General features: G+C 43.6%; 1 protein-coding gene and 1 pseudogene across 5 annotated transcripts; both read right to left on the bottom strand.

The window, feature by feature from the left end:
- Positions 1–5428: 5428 nt before the first annotated feature.
- Positions 5429–11669, bottom strand: LOC129057672 (N-acetyltransferase 8-like; annotated as a pseudogene).
- Positions 11670–12248: 579 nt separating this feature from the next.
- Positions 12249–19793, bottom strand: TPRKB (TP53RK binding protein). 5 transcript variants are annotated; one of them, XM_054548048.2, is made up of 6 exons: positions 19536–19626; positions 18944–19083; positions 16763–16925; positions 14515–14637; positions 12901–13077; positions 12249–12388 (listed from the first exon to the last, which is right to left on the bottom strand). In XM_054548048.2, the coding sequence occupies exons 3-6, from the start codon at positions 16901–16903 to the stop codon at positions 12302–12304; spliced, it is 528 nt and encodes a 175-aa protein (XP_054404023.1). In that variant the 5' UTR covers positions 16904–16925; positions 18944–19083; positions 19536–19626; the 3' UTR covers positions 12249–12301. The 5 variants fall into 5 exon arrangements, with proteins under 5 accessions (XP_054404023.1, XP_024098614.1, XP_024098615.1 ...); XM_024242846.3 differs by lacking the exons at positions 18944–19083; positions 19536–19626 and adding an exon at positions 19635–19793 and having other exon boundaries at positions 16862–16925; XM_024242847.3 differs by lacking the exons at positions 18944–19083; positions 19536–19626 and adding an exon at positions 19635–19790 and having other exon boundaries at positions 16862–16922.
- Between the last annotated feature and the right edge of the window lie 478 nt (positions 19794–20271).

The raw sequence follows: 20271 nt of genomic DNA, 5'->3' as shown, positions 1-20271 counted from the left end.
ATCACCTGAGGTTGGGAGTTCGAGACCAGCCTGACCAACATGGTGAAACCCCGTCTCTACTAAAAAAAAATAATAATAATACAAAATAGCCGTGCGTGGTGGTGCATGCCTGTAATCCCAGCTACTCGGGAGTCTGAGGCAGGAGAATCACTTGAACCCGGGAGGCGGAGGTTGCGGTGAGTTGAGATCATGCCATTGCACCCTAGCCTGGGCAACAAAAGTGAAACTCTGCCTCAAAAAAAAAAAAAAAAAGAACTCTTGGGGACACCTAGTTTCTTCTCAGCTTGACCACCATCCTCTTTATAAAGAGGATTCTGGGTCTCTGTCTTTTGTCTGGGGATGCCTAGAACAAAAACAGACACCCTCAGCTTCCTCTTACCAGTCCACATGGGTGCCAAACAATCCCACATTCCTAATCCCACATTCCACTGGTCTATCTCCTTCACAACCTCACCAAACTTGGCTAAAAGGAAGCATAAAGCCAAAGTGTTTGGTTTTTACTGCAACACGGCCTGGCCCCAATACAAATTAGATAATGACAGCCAATGGCCCAAAAATGACACCTTTGACTTTCAAATTCTCAGGGACCTTGACAACTTTATAACCAGGAATGGCAAATGGCAAGAGATTCTCTATATTCAGGCTTTCTTCTACCTTAGATGCTGACCCTCCCTATGTCAAGCTTGCACACCTCATGAAATCCTTTTTCTTAATGAAAACCCTCCCCAGGTGTCTCCTTCCTCCGAAACTCCTTTCTTCGAAAACCCTTCCTCTGAAACCCCTTTTGACCCTGCAGATGAATCCTCTCTGTATTCTCATCCCCCTGCATCCACTCTTCCCTTGTCCAAAGCTTCCACCCCAGTGGCCCCTCCTGGCCCCAAGCCTTCAGCCCCAAACCCTGCTCCTCCTCCTCTTCTCCACCTATAATCCATTCAAAAACTACTTCAACCAGTCAAACCACCTCTGCCGTTCTCCCGCTCCAGGAAGTGGCTGGGGTTGAAGGCACTGCTCATGTTCATGTCCCTTTCTCCATGTCTGATTTGTGGCAAATCAAACAGTGTCTGGGATCTTTCTCTGAAAATCCCTCTCATTATTGCAAGGGATTCCTACATATAATCCAATCCTTGGCATGATATTTTATATAATTCTAACCTCCACTCTCACTCTTGATTAAAAAAAAAGCACTCAGCTTAATTAAAATGGATATCCAAGTTATGAGCAGACTCAGAAGGCCTTTATGTTTTTCTCTTCATAAATCTTGTTTTCCTGGAAAAGCTTTTTTCCCCAGTCAACGGAATTACTTTTCTTCACTCTGTCTTGCCACTCTTGGTGCAGGTATGAAAGACCCTAAAATGACTTCTGGTGGCCTGGGACTCCTTGGAAAAACACAAAAGGCACCACATATCCTGTTCTGGGAAAAATCTCTGTTTTCCTTATGGAACCCCTGGAATTAGAGGTGAATAAGTAACTCTCAAAATCTGTTTTTGTCTTCCAGCTATGCTTGTGTATTAGGCCCTGGAAATTGTTTTCCTAGCCCTGTTCTTAAAGGGCCTTACCTGGAGGCCAATAATCCAATTGGGAAATTAGCAAATAAATAAATCAATCAATCAATCCTATAACTACTGGATCTTCTTGTTGTCTGTGTGGCTATACATGTGTTATGTGTCCAATGTCTATTTAAAAAGCTCTAATTAATTGACCTAAGTAAAATAAGCATTTAAATCAAATATTTTTAAGGGAAAAGTAAAAGCTGTGGGACCTTTCAGTTCATGTGACTTTAATCTTTAAAAGTTACTGGTAGAGTAAGATTAGAAATATCTTAAGAGTTGCCAGCATACATTTTCATTTGCATTTATTAATCAAGCAATTCTATACTTATCTCTGCCAAATACTATAAGGTGTCAAAATTTGGCATAAAGTCTATAAAACTATAACTCAGCCCAAACAGAATAATCTTTGCTTGTGTAATTTTTTTAATAAATGAAACATTAATATTGGTTTAATGAAGATAGCTACATCTTGAACTATTTAGTAAAATACCCTAACTTCTTTTTTCCTTTTTTTGCAACAGAGTTGCGCTATGTCACCAAGGCTGGAGTGCAGTGGTGAGATCTCAGCTCACTGCAACCTCCACCTCCCAGGTTCAAGCGATTCTCCTGCCCTAGCCTCCTCAGTAGCTGGGACTACAAGCACATGCCACTCCGCCTGGCCAATTTTTGTATTTTTAGTAGAGACGGGGTTTCACCATGTTGGTCAGGCTGGTCTCAAACTCCTGACCTCGTGATCTACCTGTCTCAGCCTCCCAGAGTGCTGGGATTACAGGTGTGAGCCACCACACCCTCCCAAAATACCCTAACTTCTAATCTTGTGGCCTTAGGCAGTCTACTCCACAGACATGAAGGAAGTTTGTTCTGGGAAAGAACTGTTATCATCTTTGTTTCAAAGCTAAACTATAAACTAAAAAACTATATAAACTAAAAAACTAAACTATAAACTAAGTTAATAAACAAAAATAGTTAATAAAACTAAAAAACTAAAACTATAAACTAAGTTAATAAACAAAAATAGAAAAGGCCTGGGGACATGTGAAATTAGCTATGACCCCTAGCTATGCAAAAGATGTTTACCATATAAAAAGAATTTTATATGGTAAATTCTTGTCGTAAAGTAAATTAACTCATTGTTTAAAGACAGAGATGTTTACAAGTCGAAAGTCGAAGCATGTCAGAGATGGTCTGTGAAAGTCATGAAAAATTTTATGAAAGGGAAAATGCAAGAAATGTTGTACAATTTCAAAGTGATTAGGCCTCCTGAATGCTTTATAAAATGCCACTACAACTTGCCTGCTTTGCAGCCAGGTAAGACCTAGGACACATGGAGTTAAATGCTGGAATAAGCCAAACCTTATTTGCACTTCTGTCTAGGTCCTAGGCTCTACAGCTAGTACATAAGTAAAATCCCAAACTTACCAACAAAAGTAAAGGTTGCTACAAGTTAACAGTGTAACATGTATTTAAGACTACAGAAAAAATAGTTTGCATATACTTTTGGTAAAAAGATTATAAGGAGGCATGAGAATGTGGATTTTTACCTAGATCAAAAGGTTAAAGAATTGTTTTGAAGGTTTAAGAATTGTAAAGGAAATTCTGTTTGTAAACATATTGGCTAAAGTTGAAGAGTATCATCCAGTTTTCTGTAAATTGAGCATTAAAATAAAAGCACAATGGGTTTCTCTTAAAGCACTAACTTGCTTTTTAACAAAAATTATAGAAAGTATATAAATGGTTAAAAAGAGTCTATAAGACTCTTACCTTATGGTCAAACATTACAATTGGGTAAACGTTTCTACAAGGTTTTATTAAAAATTGAGTTTAACATTAATAGCACACTAATATAAAGGTAAAATTTGGCTTATTTGGTATAAAATCATACAGGAAGCATTGTCAAATATAAAATGGTATTTGGCTTTCTTTGGGCTATATTTGTATAAATATGTTATTGGTATGTGTTCCAAAGTTAAGGAAGACTCCTATAATTCTGATATATCTTAGTGTACTTTGTCAGTAATAATTATACTGTGTTAAAATTATATTGTTATGTTAAAGTTATGAGAGACACCTCTAATTCTGATATATCTTAGTGTACTTTATCAGTAATAATTATAATTGTTATGTTAAAATTACTGTGTGATACAAAGGTAACAGATATCCTTGTCTATTGTGATTTTAACTAAAACTTTTGTCAGCCATAAACAATTGTTGTCTTGTTTCTGGTCCTCTAGAGACTGAAGTAATCCTTTTGATTTTTTGAGTATTTTTAAGTTATGGCAATATAGTTATTTGCATAAGTGCAATAAGAATCTGTTTTCTTTTGTAACAGAACACAATTGGAAAAACTGGTTATTTTCCCAAGCCTTTGACTGGAATGGTGTGCTCTCCTTTAAGGAATCAAACTTGACTTATGAAGCCAAAAAAACCCATGGAAAACTGGCCTCATATTTTGTGTACACAGTCCCTGTAAAGGGTTTCCGACTGGTGGTAAGTAAAGAATGTCACTTTCTGACAGGCCAGGAACCTGGCCTTGGAACAGTTAGCAGAACTCGGAACACAACTTGGAAAAGTTATCTTGGAACCTCAAGAGGAAAGGAATTCACCCAATTCATAGGTATTTAATGGTACAATTCCATGGCTGGGCTCAGCTCTAAAAGATCTTATCTCAGATTCCTTCTATGGAACAAAGTTCCATCAATGCCAATTTAAAAGGGCTATGTAACAAATAATTATTCTTGCTGCACTGTATGCAAATAATTAAACCAAGTATAATAAGGCAAATCAGTCCTACCATGATTTGTCTTGTAATAGTAGTTACTAACAGAAAATAACACATGGGCCTTTCCAAACATGAGCATCTGCCTCTCATTAGGTAAGGAATGTTGCTTCTATCTCAACCAATTGGGCCTAGTAGGAAACACTGCTAAATAACTTATAGAAAGGGCCAAAAAGCTAAGGGAATACCAAAACAACCAAACAGATTCTTGGTTTGGGAACAAAATCATAGCATGGGTTATCCCATTTCTGGGCCCTCTCCTAATGATATGCCTAGGACTAATGTTCTTACCCTGCCTAATTAATCTTTTTCAAAGATTTTTAACTGACAGGATCATGGCCATTTCACAGACAACTACCCCAAAACATCTACAGATAGCATTACTCCTACAGTCAATCTGAGACCAGAAAACTCTCCATCCTCCCATCAGCAGGAAGTAGCCAGAAAGAACATGCCACCCCTCGCCTTTTTTAAAACTACAGGGTCTGGGTTAACAGAGCAGGAGCATTGTCATCTTGGACAAGCACCACCATTTTAAAGTTCCCCTTGATTAAAAACTACCTAATTCCAACCCAAAGGGCATCAGCCTAATAGCTAATGTCAGCAAGACCATAAACCACAAATGACATCTCTGACCAGAAACATTCCAACCCAAAGATAAACCCCTTCCTGACCAGAGACATACATGCCAGCCCTGAGATAACCTCCCCTCCAGCCAGAGAGATGTCAGCCCTAAGGTAACCTTTCCTCCGATCAGAGACATTCCAACCCTGCAATAAAATTCTCCTTCACACAGAAACATTCCAAGCCTGTGATAAGCTCTCTTGCTCTAAAACCCTTAAATGCTCTTAGTCTGTAAGAGTGCTCCTGACTGAAATCAGCCAAAGCCCCCTCTCAGATTTATTCTCCAAAATAAACCTGTCTGACTGTTGAGCCGCTTTTCATGTTTCTTTCCTCTTTCTTTAACTCTTACACCCTGGTCACTCATATTTGGCTCAGAATAAATCTCTTAAAATATGTTACAGAGTTTGATTCTTTTCATCAACAGACAAGGCCCAAAAAGACTCAATGAAGCAGAACCCCAGAAGCCACCCCACAATCAAATGAGGGACTCAGATGAGAATGGACAATAAGCTTTTATTGTGTCAATGCACTGAAAGGTTGGGGATTGCTTAATGCTACAGCAGAGTGGATTCTATTCTGACGGACACACAAACAAAGATATCACAGACCCCCTGCCTGAGCAGAAGGGAGGCGGTAGATGGAATGAACTGTAGCAACAGCCACTAGCCTGCCGCTCACGGTGAGATAGGACTGACCCGTCTCCTCAAAGCCCATGCTCTGGTAGACAGCCAGGGCAGAAAACTGCACCGTATTCATGCCAAGGACAACTTCACCATCACCGCGGTCCCAGGCAAACTGGAGGACAGTCCTGACCAGGGCTTTTGCTATCCCCTGACGACAGTGCCCAAGGCCATAAAGAGGTGAAGTAGCTTCTCCCTCAACGTGGGATCATCAACGGGCAGGGCTCCCACCATGCCCACCACCTTCTCTTCAGACTCAGCCACCAAGAAGCAGGAGCCACGCTCACTCAGGTAGGATTTGGTGATGCCAGACATGTCTGTGTGCAATGTCCTGTCTACATACTTCTTCCAGGGATGTTTGGCAAGGAACCACAGGGCAGGGAGGTGGCTGAGGCTGAAAAGGAGGGCCAGAAGCCAGGAGCCAGAGACCAGGAGTAGGGTGAGGGGCCCCACAAGTAAGAGCACAAGTGCTCAGGGCAGCTTCAGCAATTGCCGGAAGGTGCTCAGGGCATGCTCATTCATCCCCCTGGAGAAGAAGCCCACGACCCACTTGTGGTTGCTCTCTTGGTATTTGCGGATGTGATAAGCAGCCATGGACAGACTTCTGTGTCTGAAATCTCTAAGTCCAGGAGACAGAGCTAGGCCTCCCTGCATGCCTTTACACCAGGCCTGGAGAAGAGAGAGGAAACCATGTGAGTGCCTTCATGGCTTCCAGCCTTGCAGGAACAGGGAGACCTGCTCAAGGGTGTGTCTTTCCGCTTTTGCCCATGAGGAAGCAGGCCTCTGCCACTGGGAGAAGGTAGGGTCAGAAAGACCTGCATTGGAATCTAGCTCCATCCCTTTCTAGCTGTGTGACCTTGGGCATGTCACTTAACCTCTCTGAGCCTCCATTTCTTCATCTATAGAACAGGGGAGAAGAAAACCTGCCTTCTAGAGTTGTTTTGAAGATTGAATGAAATAACTTTTACAAAGCCTTGATAGATGAACTACCCACTCCTCCCTCTGTTCCCTTTTCCTGGCTCTCTCAGCTTCTTGGTGCATTGAGGGGGCACCTACCGCAGGCAGGCCACATATCCAACCCTTTAGTCCTCCTCCAGGGACCATACATCACAGAAATCCTGTGTCCAAGCACAAGTTTCAGCAAAGACTTCTTCCCCCTTGATAACAAATGTTTACGTTGCTGAGGGGGCATAAGAGCCAAGCACAAAACACAGCCCAGCCTCCAGATCCCAAGGAAGGTGCATGCTCAGAGCACTGTCCTTCCACCCAGTCCCCTCACCTGTCACCACAAGAGCCTTGAGCGTCCAGGGAGCTTCAGCTCTCAGCCACTCACTGGCATCCAGGAGATAGTGTCCAGGGCCCGCCCATCTCTGGAAAGCAGGCTGGCTGCCCCCTCATTGGTTGGCTCCTTAATTTTTGATAATCATAAACCCTAGGGTCAAAGAGCTAGGCTGTAACACAGTAGGGAGTGCATTCCCCAGTGCATTCCCCTATGTGGTCACAGGGAATGAGCCTGGAGCAAGGGAGCCCAACAGGCTGAGAATCTGCAGTGTGCCGGGCCTGGGCTTGGCATGAAGGCACAAGATATCAGAGGCGTGGCTGCCACCCAGGAGGACACACCTGATGGGGCTCCGGGAACAGGACAATGGTGGAGACATCACATCCAGAATAACTTTGTTAGGAGACTGAACTTGACAGTCAGGAGTTTTACATCGCAGGTATCAAAAAGCCACCTAAAACTACCTTAAGTAACAGAGGTGATCTAATCGCTCAAAAAACCACCAACTCTAGGAAGACAGACAGGGTGACCTGAAAGTGGGTTTGACCTGGTGTTTTTCTGCCATTCTGTGCACGGCGTCAGCTTCCTCCCAAGACTGGCACTGCATAGGACATCTGCTGTTTGCCAACCCAGTTGAAGCTCTCTGCTTCCTTGCTCACCACCAGCACAAAGGTGAGGGCTATGCCCTGCATTCCAGGTGACAGAGAAGGTTTACATCGGGACTCAGTCACACTTTCTGGGGACTGTACATTTCATAGCAGGAGCCAGGTTATACTAAAGGAGTCCTGGCCTGAGGACACCAGCACCCCATAGAGATGGAGAACCCCAGGGAGCTCAGGGGCTGAGGGGCTGAGTGACAGGGAGCACTGCCCACAGAGGGGGCACCCTGCAATCAGGAGGGGTGGGAAACAGGTGCAGATCAGCAGCCGGCAGAGGCCCACCTGGGTGACCACAGGTGGAACTGATGGTGGATGGAGACAAAAAGTGTGCTGGTTGGGAGAAGGCGGGGGCCTGTAGCTGGTCTGGGAATTCCCAAGCTGAGCAAACGGTATGCCAAGGCCTGTGGTTGGGCTTGTTAACAAAAACACCAAACTCTTAAATGATCTGTAAGAGGCATCTTCTGAGCCAATATGAGTGACCATGGCCTGAGGATCTCAAGAGGTCCTGAAAACATGTGCTGGGGCCGTTGTTTTCTACATGTGGGGGGACAGGAATTGGAGTAACATCATAAATTAATCCATGGAAGGTGTACATTGACTCGGCCTAACAAGGTGGGATATCTTGAAGTCGGGGGCGTTACAGGTCATAGGTGGATTCAAAGATTTTCCGATTGGCAATTGGTTGAGAGTTCAGCTTTGTCTGAAGACGTGAAGTTGGTACACAGGAACGCTTCAGTTCAGAGAGAGGATCTGCCTCTGCCACGTGATGCTGTCCCAGAGTCAGGTAGGAACGTCAGCCACAGTATCCTGGGTCAATTTAAACCCACTGAAGGAGACGCTGTGGTTTCTAGGGTGTGTGTTAATTCTTGCCTTGCATGGCCTCGGGTCTTGTTCATAATCTGTACCTGATTGTCACAGAGTCCATTCTGAATAATCTAACGATGCCTATTTTATACTCCAAAGGCGCAGGGCTTTCATGAGGTGTCTCTCACCTCCCCTTCCACCACGGCCAGGAATTCATTTTCAGATTTCCCTGGGGTCCCCTTGACTAAGAGGGGGCCTTTCCATTGGTTGGGGGTCTCAGGATTGCAGGCCTTAGGGCAGCCTCACAGCATGATGCAGGGCGCTTGGTTGGGTTTTCCTGAACCCTGAACCCCGTGGCTCATGGGATAAGGGAACTGTGGGCCACCCGGATTCTGCTGAGATTCCTTTCCCCAAGTGCAGATGCGGATTCAGCCTTGGCCCTTTCTGTTCCTTTCAGAAGCCCACAGAGTGGAGGACAGGACGGTTTGGGGTCAGGGACAGAGGCTCCTGTCACTGAGACTGCCCTCAGTGGGACAGAGGGAAGAGACTGTTGATGCAGTTCGTCAGCCTCTCTGCAACACTGATGTGTAGGCCCAGCAATTAAAGTCCACTCCTGGCAGCCAGCCTTGAACACAGAACTGATCGGCCACACAGAAAACCTGAAACTAAGCCCCTAAAATGCAGCCTCTCAAAAACGCTCACCAGAGTTTTCTTAATCAGACTTAGCATAGCCAGTCAGCTTCTGTTGCCTGCTGTGACGTGGGTGCTATTTTTCCCACTAAAAGCCCAGACCTCTGCCTTGGGAGACAGGGCTCAGCTGCAGCCTCCTCAACTAAAACGTGAAGGGCTGCTTCACGGGCAACCCAGGGGCTCCTTAAACTCGCAATGGTGTGCAAATTTGTGGGCTCACTTTCTACATCACATCTTCGAAGGTCTCTGTGATTCCAAAAGCTTGGGAACTATTAAATTTGATCATTTCTGAAATGTCTTCCAGTTTAAAAGTCTTCAGTTCCAGTTCATTTTCAATTCCTGAATAAAGGGATGAGTCTTGGAGCTTCTGGAAGCTGGCCTGGACTGAGCACTTGCTGCAGACAATGCCTGAAGTGCAAACCCAAAGGTGCGTGGATCTGGGCTGCATGTGAAAGCTTTCATATTCAGGTCTTACTTTGCGACAGTGAGGGGTGACCAGGGAAGCCTATATGAGGGGCGGGGGCAAACCAGCAGCCCAGCCTGGGGAGGTGCCTTAACCACATCTCACCTCACTTCCTCAGAGCTAAAGTTTTCTTGAAGGGAAATGCAGGTTTATGCAAAATACTAAGCAAGCTGAGTGGCTTTTTTTTTTTTTTTTTTTTTTTTTAAGCAATAAGGGAAAAACAGAAATTTTCACACCAAAGACCCTGTGTTGGGCTCGGAAGAACTGGTGGCCTGACTGAGGAGTCATGGAACACTGCTCTCAGAAACTGTTAGGGCAATTGGAACAAAAAAAAAAGAATAAAGACAATGAAGAGGCTTAATTCTCCCTGTTAAAAACAAGGGAAGCGGTGTCCTCTCTCAGAGCCTTTTCTTTGGAAAACTTGTCATTGTAAATCTTCCTCTGCCCCTTTGAGGGGCATGCAATGCTTTTTGACAGCTAAATAAGCCTCTTGCCAGCTTTGCAATCCACGACTGTGTTCCCGAAGGACCTGGGAGCCCGTCTTTGAAACATCATCATCAGAGCAGCCAGGGCCCTATCTGCCAGTCTCTGTGGCATGGTAGGGGCCTAACATCTGCTGTGAGTGGTAAATCTACCTCCTGTCGTGAAGGTAAGAGTTTATTTTCCTTTGTAACAAGGTAATTAGCAAATGCAGGTGGTCAGGTAAATTGAGGTTGAATCTCCAATGAAACGGGTGTGGCCAAAGGTGCTGAGAAGTCCACTGATCTGAGGACCAGGCATTACTCTTCTTGAGAATGTGTGCAGTGAGCAATGGGTTGGACCCACTGGCTAGATTAGCGATAAGATTTCCTTCTGCCTTTGCAGCATCTTAGCGGATCATTGCCTGTGATGCACATCTCACTCTGAGTTAATGCCTCTTCAATGATGAAAGTGTTTTCTTCCTCTCCTACCTCTGCAGAGAGGCTTGCTGGGATAGATTTTGTTTGTAATTCTATTTCCCCACCGCCAGAGGACGGACTTTGGGGGTCAGGCAGCTGGGAAGGAGTTTAGAACCCATGCCTAGGCCTTCCACACTCTACAGGCACCCCGTTCATCCATCAGTAGCAGAACTTAGAGTCTTCCTGGGACTCCATACTGCCTGGAAAGAGGAATTCATTCTCTTTCATTGCTGACATTCCTGGGTGAGTGCCTGTGGCAGTTATACTTTACCCATTCCATTTTGTACCTCCTTCCACTCCAGGGGACCCAAGAGGCCTGGCTCTGCTTGCCCAGTGCACCTCCGAAGAAGGGAGACTGGGAAATGAGGATCCTGCCAGGGGGCCAGGTGTTGGACAAGGTGAATGTCAATGTGGAGGAGGAAGACAGAGCCCTCCCAAGAACCTGACAGGGTCAGGGATGAGGTGAGAGTGCTCAGAAGAGTGCTGAGGCAGGCCCCAGGCTGGGGCCACGGACCTGCCTCAGCAGCTGGGGTCTGACTTCTTGGGGTTGCGTTCTGACTCCCCCTCCCACACATGGCTCTTTGCCCTCTGGAGGCCAAGGGGCAATGGCAGGTTCACAGTGGCACTGCAAGGGTACAGTTGTTGGGGGTTCTTGGGAGCAGGGGCACCAGTCCTGCTGTGGCCCTGGTTGCCCCTCCTTGCCCAGGCTCCATGTGCACCCTCAGAGTCCCCCTGGCACAACCTTTCTTCTTCTCACAAGGAACACCCCCACTTCCACTTGGGCCTCTGCCAGGAAGAAGGGTGGGAGTTCTGCCGAGGTGTCCCTCTGAGTGACCACCCTCAGCTGGAGCCGCCAGGCCTCTGCACAGTAGCTGCCCCTGGGCCTTGTGTGTAAAATGGGGGTAATAACAGTATCTACCTCATAAGGTTGCTGCAAGAATTAAATGAGTTCCTAGAAGTGAAAGACACTTAGAACCAGGATCCAGAGGCTTGCGAAGGGTTAGCTGGAGTAGCCATGGTAAGTATGGAGAGGGAGGTGAACTGATGGATATAAAATCACCAAGGCAAAAAATTTAAAAACAAAAACAATAACCAGCTGGGCTCAGTGGCTCATGCCTGTAATCCCAGCGCTTTGGGAGGCGCAGCAGAAGCATCACTTGAGTCCAGGAGTTTGAGACCAATCTGGGCAACATAGTGAGACCACATCTCTACAAAAAAAAAAAAAAAAAAAAAATCACTAAGGCAAGAACCTAGTACACTGTAGGCATTCCATAAGTGTTTGCAATTTTTACTCTAATTATATAAAAATAAAATATATTTGAATAGAAACAGAACTCTAGAAGGCAATAACAAGTAATAGTAACTGATTATCTTTTATAATACGATGAGGTAGGACTACAAGTAGTTTTTTTTTTTTTTTTTTTTGAGACGGAGTCTCGCTCAGCTGCCCAGGCTGGAGTGCAATGGCACGATCTCAGCTCACTGCAACCTCTGCCTCCCAGGTTCACGCGATTCTCCTGTCTCAGCCTCCCGAAGAGCTGGGATTACAGGCACCTGCCATCATGCCCAGCTAATTTTTGTATTTTAGTAGAGATGGGATTTCACCATGTTGGCCAGGCTGGTCTTGAACTCCTGACCTCAGGTGATCCACCTGCCTTGGCCTCCCAAATTGCTAGGATTTCAGGTGTGAGTCACCATGCCTGGCCTTTTTTTTTTCTCTTTTATACCATTCTGTGATTTAAACTTTTCTATAATGCACATATATTAGTTTTATAGTCAGGAAAGGAAAATCAATGTTTTCTTTAATGCTGAGAATTTTTGTTAATATTTCTGACATTTCACAAAACATCTTTTGTTGACATTCTACAAATGATACCATCCAATAATGTCCCAATACTTTCTTCTTGTGAAGAGAGTTTATATATCTGTAAAAATGAAAGACAAATTATGACTTGCTGATATCATCATTCACTACTAATTGTCATTATACAAACATGTGTCAGTGAAATTATTCCTCATTCAATTATTGGGTTCATGGTATAACAAACAACAAATGTGATTAAAATATTCAAAGTAGATGGCAATTCATTACTTGTATTCCCTTTAAATTGCTGCTATGGGAGTAACTCTCAAGAACATAAAAACCAAATTTCTATCAATTTTAAAAGGATATTAAATATACTATGTAAGTTTGATACTTAAAGGTATTCTCTTTCTTAATGTGGAGAATGGTTATGTCAGTTGAGTTTGTAATTACATTTTACATAAACCACACCTCCCAGTTCTTTGTATCTGTAATTATTTTTTAAGTAATTTTTAAAATTAGATTAACTTCTCAAAAGTTCAAAAAACAAGGAGCTCTGGTGATCAACAGGCAAACAGCATCAGCATTATTGCTCATCTATCACACTCTTTCTAAAAATATGGACTGGCAAACCTTTTTGACTTCTGTAATATTCGTTATTTCAGGAAGATTTTTCAGAGAAACCTGATGACCTTCTACTTGAGATATTAGGTATTCTTGATTTATTTGTTTTTCTCCCTCTTCAATGTAAACAATTAGAATTGAAGTGTCATTTGCTGAGATACCAAATTTTTTCAAAGCCTCTGAAATCTAAGAGAAAAAAAATGAAAAAAAAAAACAAACAAGATCATTAACCGTTGTTTCCTATGTCTGAAACATTTCCTGATCTGCCTTCTTCCTTGGTCAGGCTCTTATTTTTCATGTCCTAACAGTTCTCACTGCCTAGTTTTTCACTTTAATGATTCCTTTCCAACATCCATTGGTACTTCCTCAAAAGCACTCCCTGCTTAAAGGTACGCCTTGTTCCTATGGAATCAAGCCCAGCCTCTTGGCGCTGCACAAAAACACCTCCTCCCTCTGGTGCCAAGTGGCCCTCCAGCCAGGTGCTTCCGCCTTCTGGCCAGTCCAGCCTGCCTGGGGGTCCAGTCACATTTCATGCCCTTCTGCCTGTGCTCAAGCTTTGTCCTCTGCTCACATGTCCCTTCTCCTCATGGCTTGGCTGCTGAACACATGCTTCAAGGTCCACAGTTCTGATGCCACTCCCCACCACACCCTCCTCCCTCCAAAATGAATGGCTTCATTGCTGTACCCCTAGATTTGAATTCATTTTCCCATTATATCATTTATCTCAGGGCTTTTTAACTTGTCTTGTTTATCTGCCTCTCCTCAGGAACATATTTGCCTCTTCTGCCCCTAGAACTGTAAATGGAATGGGGAAAAGTTCAACAGATGTTTACTGAATTCAAGAGTTTTCTGAATTATGTCTAATGATCTCAAGGAAACCATAATTAGTAAATTTTATTCCAGGTACTGGGAATCTCTATTACCATGCTGAGATAACTGCATTTTATAAACTTGTCAATCATCTGTATTTTAACCTATGCTACAGGTTTCCTAACTTTTCTCTAGATGACATTAGTACCTGGTTGTTATTAATAGCAGCAGTAATACTAAAACTTCATCAGCAAAATTGCAGTCATTTTTTTCATGTGCTACATGTGTGATGTCTTTAGCTTGATAACTTTCATTGAAAAAGCATTACTATAAGTATTTCAAACCACAAACTCTTCCTATGTACTGGGTGTGTGAGTGAGGATGTGTTAAGGACTGTTATAGGTACAAGCAAGTTCCTGGTATATGAAAAAGACATGGATCCCACCCTCAAGGAGTTTACGGGAAGACAGAATGATATGCATGCTAGCATACAAAATAACCACGCCTAATGTTTTATCATTTAGATTTCTGTCAGCTTCTCAAGCAAAAATACTTGAGGGGTCTTCCTGACCCTATATGGTAAGAACAGATAAAATTAACCTCGCTTAATTTAGCTAAATTTTTGTTTACTCATACATAAACTGTCTTAGTAAGAGGCAGGGTTAAACCTCAACTCTCTGTCCAGAGCTCTCTTCACTATTATTTTGGTTTATTACTAACCACTGGCTTGCAGGAATTTAGCCTCCAACCCAACACTGAGGAAGACATATGTTATTATGACAAGGTCAACAGAAATAGGAAAGTCTACATTACATTGTTATTTGGGGAAAGGTTGAAAATAATTTCAGTAGATAGAGTTCTTGTCTTCATTTTTCCCAGTTTGTAGAGGTGAACTGCTTTGTTTGCTGCCACAAGTATCTGAAATGGATCGACAATCTACCAAAGCAAGCAAAAAGAATTAATTACACATGGAGAATCTGCAGTGCCTGAAAACACATGGTAATTCATGGTTAACTCCAGTGTCAAGCTGTTTTACTTCATCACAGTTCTTATGGTCTGTATTTTCAAAACTATTATCCCGGCCGGGCACGGTGGCTCACACCTGTAATCCCAGCACTTCGGGAGGCCGAGATGGGTAGATCACCTGAGGTCAGGGTTCAAGACCAGCCTGGCCAACACAGCGAAATCCTGTCTCTACTAAAAACACAAAAATTAGTCGGGCGTGGTGGCATGCACCTGTAATCCCAGCTACTCGGGAGGCTGAGGCAGGAGAATTGCTTGAACCCGGGAGGTGGAGGTTGCGGTGAGCCGAGATCGTGCCATTGCACTCCAGCCTGGGCAACAAGAGTGAAACTGTCTCAAAAAAAAAAAAAAAAAAAAAAAAAAAAGCTATTATCCCAAGGGCCTGGGTAGTCAGGAAATCACAGAATTTTAAAGCTGCAAGGAACTCAGGCAAATAGTAAAAATTTTTTAAATAACATTAATTGAGGGCTAATATTATGGGTATGATCATATTCCAAACATTTTACTTGTATTATTTTCTTTAATCCTCAAAACTACCCTATGAAATTGACACTATTATTATTAGTAGTAGCAGTAGTAGTAGTACTATGTAATTGATGAGGAAATTGAGGCAAAGAATGTCTGGGTTTGAATCCCATCTCTGTCACCTATCACCTAAGGAACTTACACAAGTTCCTTAGCATTTTATTTGTTAGAGACTGATCAAACAGTATTCACTCCATAGGCTGTTGTAAAGATTAAGCGAGTTAGTATACGTAAAGCACTTGGAACAATGCTGGGAATGCAGTAAGCACTATATAAGGTTGGTTATGTCTTGTTCAAAGGCCTAAGTAGTAGGTCTGGGATTAATTCCCAGTAACATGATCGCACTGCGTGTGCTCTTTTTTTTTTTGAGACAGAGCCTCGCTCCACTGCCCAGGCTGGAATGCAGTGGCTCAATCTCAGCTCACTGTAACCTCTGCCTCCCAGGTTCAAGTGATTCTTATGCCTCAACCTCCCGAGTAGCTGGGACTACCAGCACACACCACCACGCCCAGCTACTTTTTGTATTTTTAGTAGAGACATGGTTTCACTATGTAGGCCAGGCTGGTCTCAAACTCCAGGCCTCAAGCAGTCCACCCACCTTGGCCTCTGTGTGTACTCTTAACCACTACACTATTCCTCCTCTACAGACTGTCTTGTTAAGAACTCCCATTTTAAAGATGAGAAGCTGGAGATCCAGGCATTTCCCATATTAGACCCAGACCACGTTTCCTGTTTCCTAGGGCAGGACCTAGCACTTCTGCCTCTGTTCACTGTTATAGTCAAAGTTGGCTGCATCTGACTTGGACAAGAATTTTTTCCCTAACAGTGACAGAATTTTAAGCTACCCTATAACATCACAAATATTAATGTATACTTAAATGCCCTGTATGGCTCATTCATTCTTTTTTTTTTTTGAGACAGAGTCTTGGTCTGTTGCCCAGGCTGGAGTGCAGTGGCACAATCGCGGCTCACTGCAACCTCTGCCTCCCAGGCTCAAGCGATTCTCCTGCCTCAGCCTCCTGAGTACAGATGCCCACCACCATGCTCAGCTAATTTTTGTATTTTTAGTAGAGACAGGGTTTCACCATATTGGCCAGGTTGGTCTCAAACTCCTGACCTCATGATCTGCCCGCCTCGGCCTCCCAAAGTGCTGGGATTACAGGCGTGAGCTACCATGCCTGGCCATTTTTTTTTTTTTTCCAGACAGAGTTTTGCTCTTGTCGCCCAGGCTGGAGTGCAATGGCGCAATCTTGGCTCACTGCAACCTCCGCCTCCAGGGTTCAAATGATTCTCCTGCCTCAGCCTCCCGAGTAGCTGGGATTATAGGCGCCCGCCACCACGCCCAGCTAATTTTTGTATTTTTAGTTGAGACAGGGTTTCACCATGTTGGCCAGGCTGGTCTTCAACTCCTGACCTCAGGTGATCCACCCGCCTCGGCCTCCTAAAGTGCTGGGATTACAGGCGTGAGCCACCGCACCCAGCAGGCTCATTCATTCTTAAAATTTATATTTACCACTGTAGGATTTATCAGTGATCCATCGATGGTGCCTTCCATGGCCTTTCTTCTCAAGTCTCCCGCATTTTTTACATCTTTAAATAACAGAAGGGTTACCCTGCATTCGGGAAATAGGTCCAGCTGATGTGTTAACTGCATTTCGCAGATAAGCAGGATTCTACTGCACACAAAATGAAAAGACCAAGAGATTTCATTTAAAAGTTAACATTAGAACTTATTTCTTAACAAATATTCAATAACTTTGAAAGTAACTTGATAAAAGTGTTAAACTAGAAAAATCCATCGCCAAAGCCCATTTGGCATCCTCATGAGATGTTGTCTTCCTAACCCTTCTGAGCTGTTCTGTTGTCATCTCCAGGGAAACGCCAAGGGGCCCAGCTGGTTGCTGTTTGTTCAGATGAGGCAGGCTCAGGTGCATGGTTGAAGGGCTGCTTCCCCAGCAGACAAGTAGGAGCAGAATGTCAGGAATTTTTTAAACCAGAGGTTGCTTACGGTATTAATGAAGTCTTACTCTATCTTAGTCTTTTTAACTTCCTGATCTCATCATTTTATTTATATTTTAGGAAGGCCTAGACATAAATATTAAGGAAGAAAATAATTTTAAAGAATAAAATAGGCTGGGTGCAGTGGCTCATGCCCGTAATCTCAGCACTCTGGGAGGCCGAGGCAAGCGGATCACCTGAGGTTGGGAGTTCGAGACCAGCCTGACCAACATGGAGAAACCCCGTCTCTACTAAAAATACCAAAAAAATTAGCTGGGCGTGATGGCGCATGCCTATAATCCCAGCTACTCAGGAGGCTGAGGCAGGAGAATCGCTTGAACCTGGGAGGCAGAGGTTGCAGTGAGCCGAGATCACACCATTGCACCCCAGCCTGGGCAACAAGAGTAAAACTCTGTCTCAAAAAAAAGCATGGGGGGAGGGATAGCATTAGGAGATATACCTAATGTAAATGACGAGTTAATGGGTGCAGCATACAAACATGGCGCATGTATACAGATGTAACAAATCTGCACATTGTGTACATGTACCCTAGAACTTAAAGTATAAAAATAAAAAAAAAGAATAAAGTGTCACACTTGACCCAAAGATATTCATTCCATGCATGGAAATTAAGCAGAGAGGGTACAATTATTAAATAATCAATATTGCTCCTTTCTTGGACATAAGCTTAACAAGAAAAGGATAGGTTATTATATATAAAGACATAAAAGAAACATAAAAGACAACTTGAATAACTAGAAAGACATGACCATATCTTTGAATGGAAAAACTATGTATTGCAAAAATTTCTTTAAAACAATTTCTAGCAAATTCTTAATAAAATATTTTGGTGGGGCAATTTGAGACTCATTTTATCCTTTTACCTGGCAGATTATATTTCTAGAACTCTTTCTGATGGAAGTCATTAGGAATCCAATAATTATATAAGATGTTCCTCTCATTATTTTAACAGTAAAAAGTCGAAAATAACCTATCTAGCTAATGATGGGATTAGTTGTTATTTAACAACCATTAAAACATGTGGTCTTGACGGTGTGTAAAAACGGCAATAAATAACATTAAGTAAAAACATCTGAATGGAAAACAAAACACAAACTGGCCAAAATGTGGGTTTTTTAAAAGGCTTTTAAACAAATATTAAAAAGAAAATACACCAAAAAGTTAATGTTATCTCTTATTTGGAATTAATTTGACTTTTTCTGTTACAAATAGGAAAAAAAATATTTGTGAACAATATCCTGGCACACAGTTCAATCATTAGTCATGCTAAGGTGGAAAAAATGGATACAGAAAGATATAATCAGTAGGATCCCAATTATATAAAAAGATACACATATTTTTTAAAAATACATGAAAGAAACACTAAAATATGACCATCTTGGGTAGTGAGGTTATGAGGTGATTTTTATTATCCTTTATATAAAAGAAAGTATTTTGTTATGTATGTTCTGAATTTTCTACAGTGAGCATACAAAACATGAGTACACATAATATGAAAGGAAAAAAAATGTGCTTTTTAACACTGAGTTGGGGGAAGAACCCTTAGAAAACCTCAAAACAGTTTGTTCTTGTTTAGCGTAATTCACTCACTCAGGCCAGAAACTTGTAATCATCCTTGAGGACCCAACCTGTCACTCAAATTCTATATCTAATCCGTAAAGTCCTGAATTTTCACCTGCTAAATATACTTTTGATTCGTCCACTTCTCTCCTATATGCTAGGTCACATCGCTCATCTACAGCAGTAGCTTCCTGAGTGGTTTCTCACAATTCCTGTCATCCTATAATCCAGTCGTCACCAGCAGTTACAGTGATCCTTTCAAAATGTACATCAGATCTTGTCATTCTGCTGCTCTTATGATAAAGCCCCAACTTTGTGTTACGGTGTTCCATACTCTACGATCTGGTCCCTGCCTCTCCTCTTCTGCTACCGCCGCAATGGCCTTCTCTAAGCTCAAGTCACCAAGCTTTCTCCCCGATTCTGCCCTATCGGACAGGTAGTTCCCTCTCTCATCTCCGCCTGACGCACTCCTCCCTCCCTTCAACTCCATTTGGAGTCCATTTACTACAGCGCCCAGAACCCCGGGACTACGGCTCTTTTTAGTCTGAGGACTAGCTCCTTTTTGGGCCCAATCACAACTTTAAAGAATCCTGCGCCGATCCGCTGCATGTCTCTTCACTAAACTGTATTTCTTGAGGGGACAGACTGACTCTATCATTCTCGTGCTGCATTCCCAGGGGCTGGCCTCGTTGGCGCTTGAGAAATACCGGCTTAAGAACCCGCAGCCGTTGTCCCAAAAACACTACTGAAACTGCCTGGACCCTCCCTCTCCGGAGCCTGCCCGTTACAGCGCAAGGAAAACTCACCATCCGGCCCCCAGTGCGTCTCGGAAGAGCTCCCGCTCCGAAACAAAGCTCACAAGTTCCGGAAGCGATGGCCAATCCCCGTCTTCTTCGAGCCAGTTTCCGGATACGCCGGCTCGGGGTGGCCATGTTTTTCCGGGTCCCGGTAAGAGAGGTGCTTCCGCCCATGGTCCCGCCCATTCTTCCGCCTCCCCTGCCTGGGTCCCGTCAAGGGACGCGAAGGAGAACAGGGGCTGTGTATCACTTCCGGCGAAGGAAATGGAAGAATCTATGGGCTGGGACCGGAAGCCGGGTCTGGTTTTGAGTCTCGGCTTAGTCTTAACCTGTGTTGGGCGTTGCACCGGGCGTCCTCAGTTTCTTCCTGTGCAAGGAAAAGTACTGACCAAAATGAGTTCTACATACATTTCCGCTGCTGGAGATTTCTTTGTTTTTTGAGACAGAGTCTCGCTCTGTTACTCAGGCTGGAGTGCAGTGGCGCAATCTCGGCTCACTGCAACCTCAGCCTCCAGGTTCAAGCCATTCTCCTGCCTCAGCCTCCCGAGCAGCTGGGACTACAGGCACCCGCCACCACGCCCCGCTAATTTTTTGTATTTTTAGTAGAGACCGGGTTTCGCTGTGTTAGCTAGGATGGTCTGGATCA

Source organism: Pongo abelii, chromosome 12, assembly GCF_028885655.2.
Source record: "Pongo abelii isolate AG06213 chromosome 12, NHGRI_mPonAbe1-v2.0_pri, whole genome shotgun sequence".
Classification (NCBI taxonomy): domain Eukaryota; kingdom Metazoa; phylum Chordata; class Mammalia; order Primates; family Hominidae; genus Pongo; species Pongo abelii.
This window is presented reverse-complemented; position numbering and strand designations above follow the sequence as displayed.

What these genes read in the sequence shown, in the direction of transcription:
- TPRKB (XM_024242844.3), bottom strand. Translation starts at nt 16,903, where the DNA reads ATGCAGTTAACACATCAGCTGGACCTATTTCCCGAATGCAGGGTAACC. An exon ending in ACCTTTCCCCAAATAACAAT is followed by an intron (nt 13,078 to 14,514) that starts GTAATGTAGACT and finishes TTTTTCTCTTAG; the next exon opens with ATTTCAGAGGCTTTGAAAAA. An exon ending in ATATTACAGAAGTCAAAAAG is followed by an intron (nt 12,389 to 12,900) that starts GTTTGCCAGTCC and finishes TCATTTTTACAG; the next exon opens with ATATATAAACTCTCTTCACA.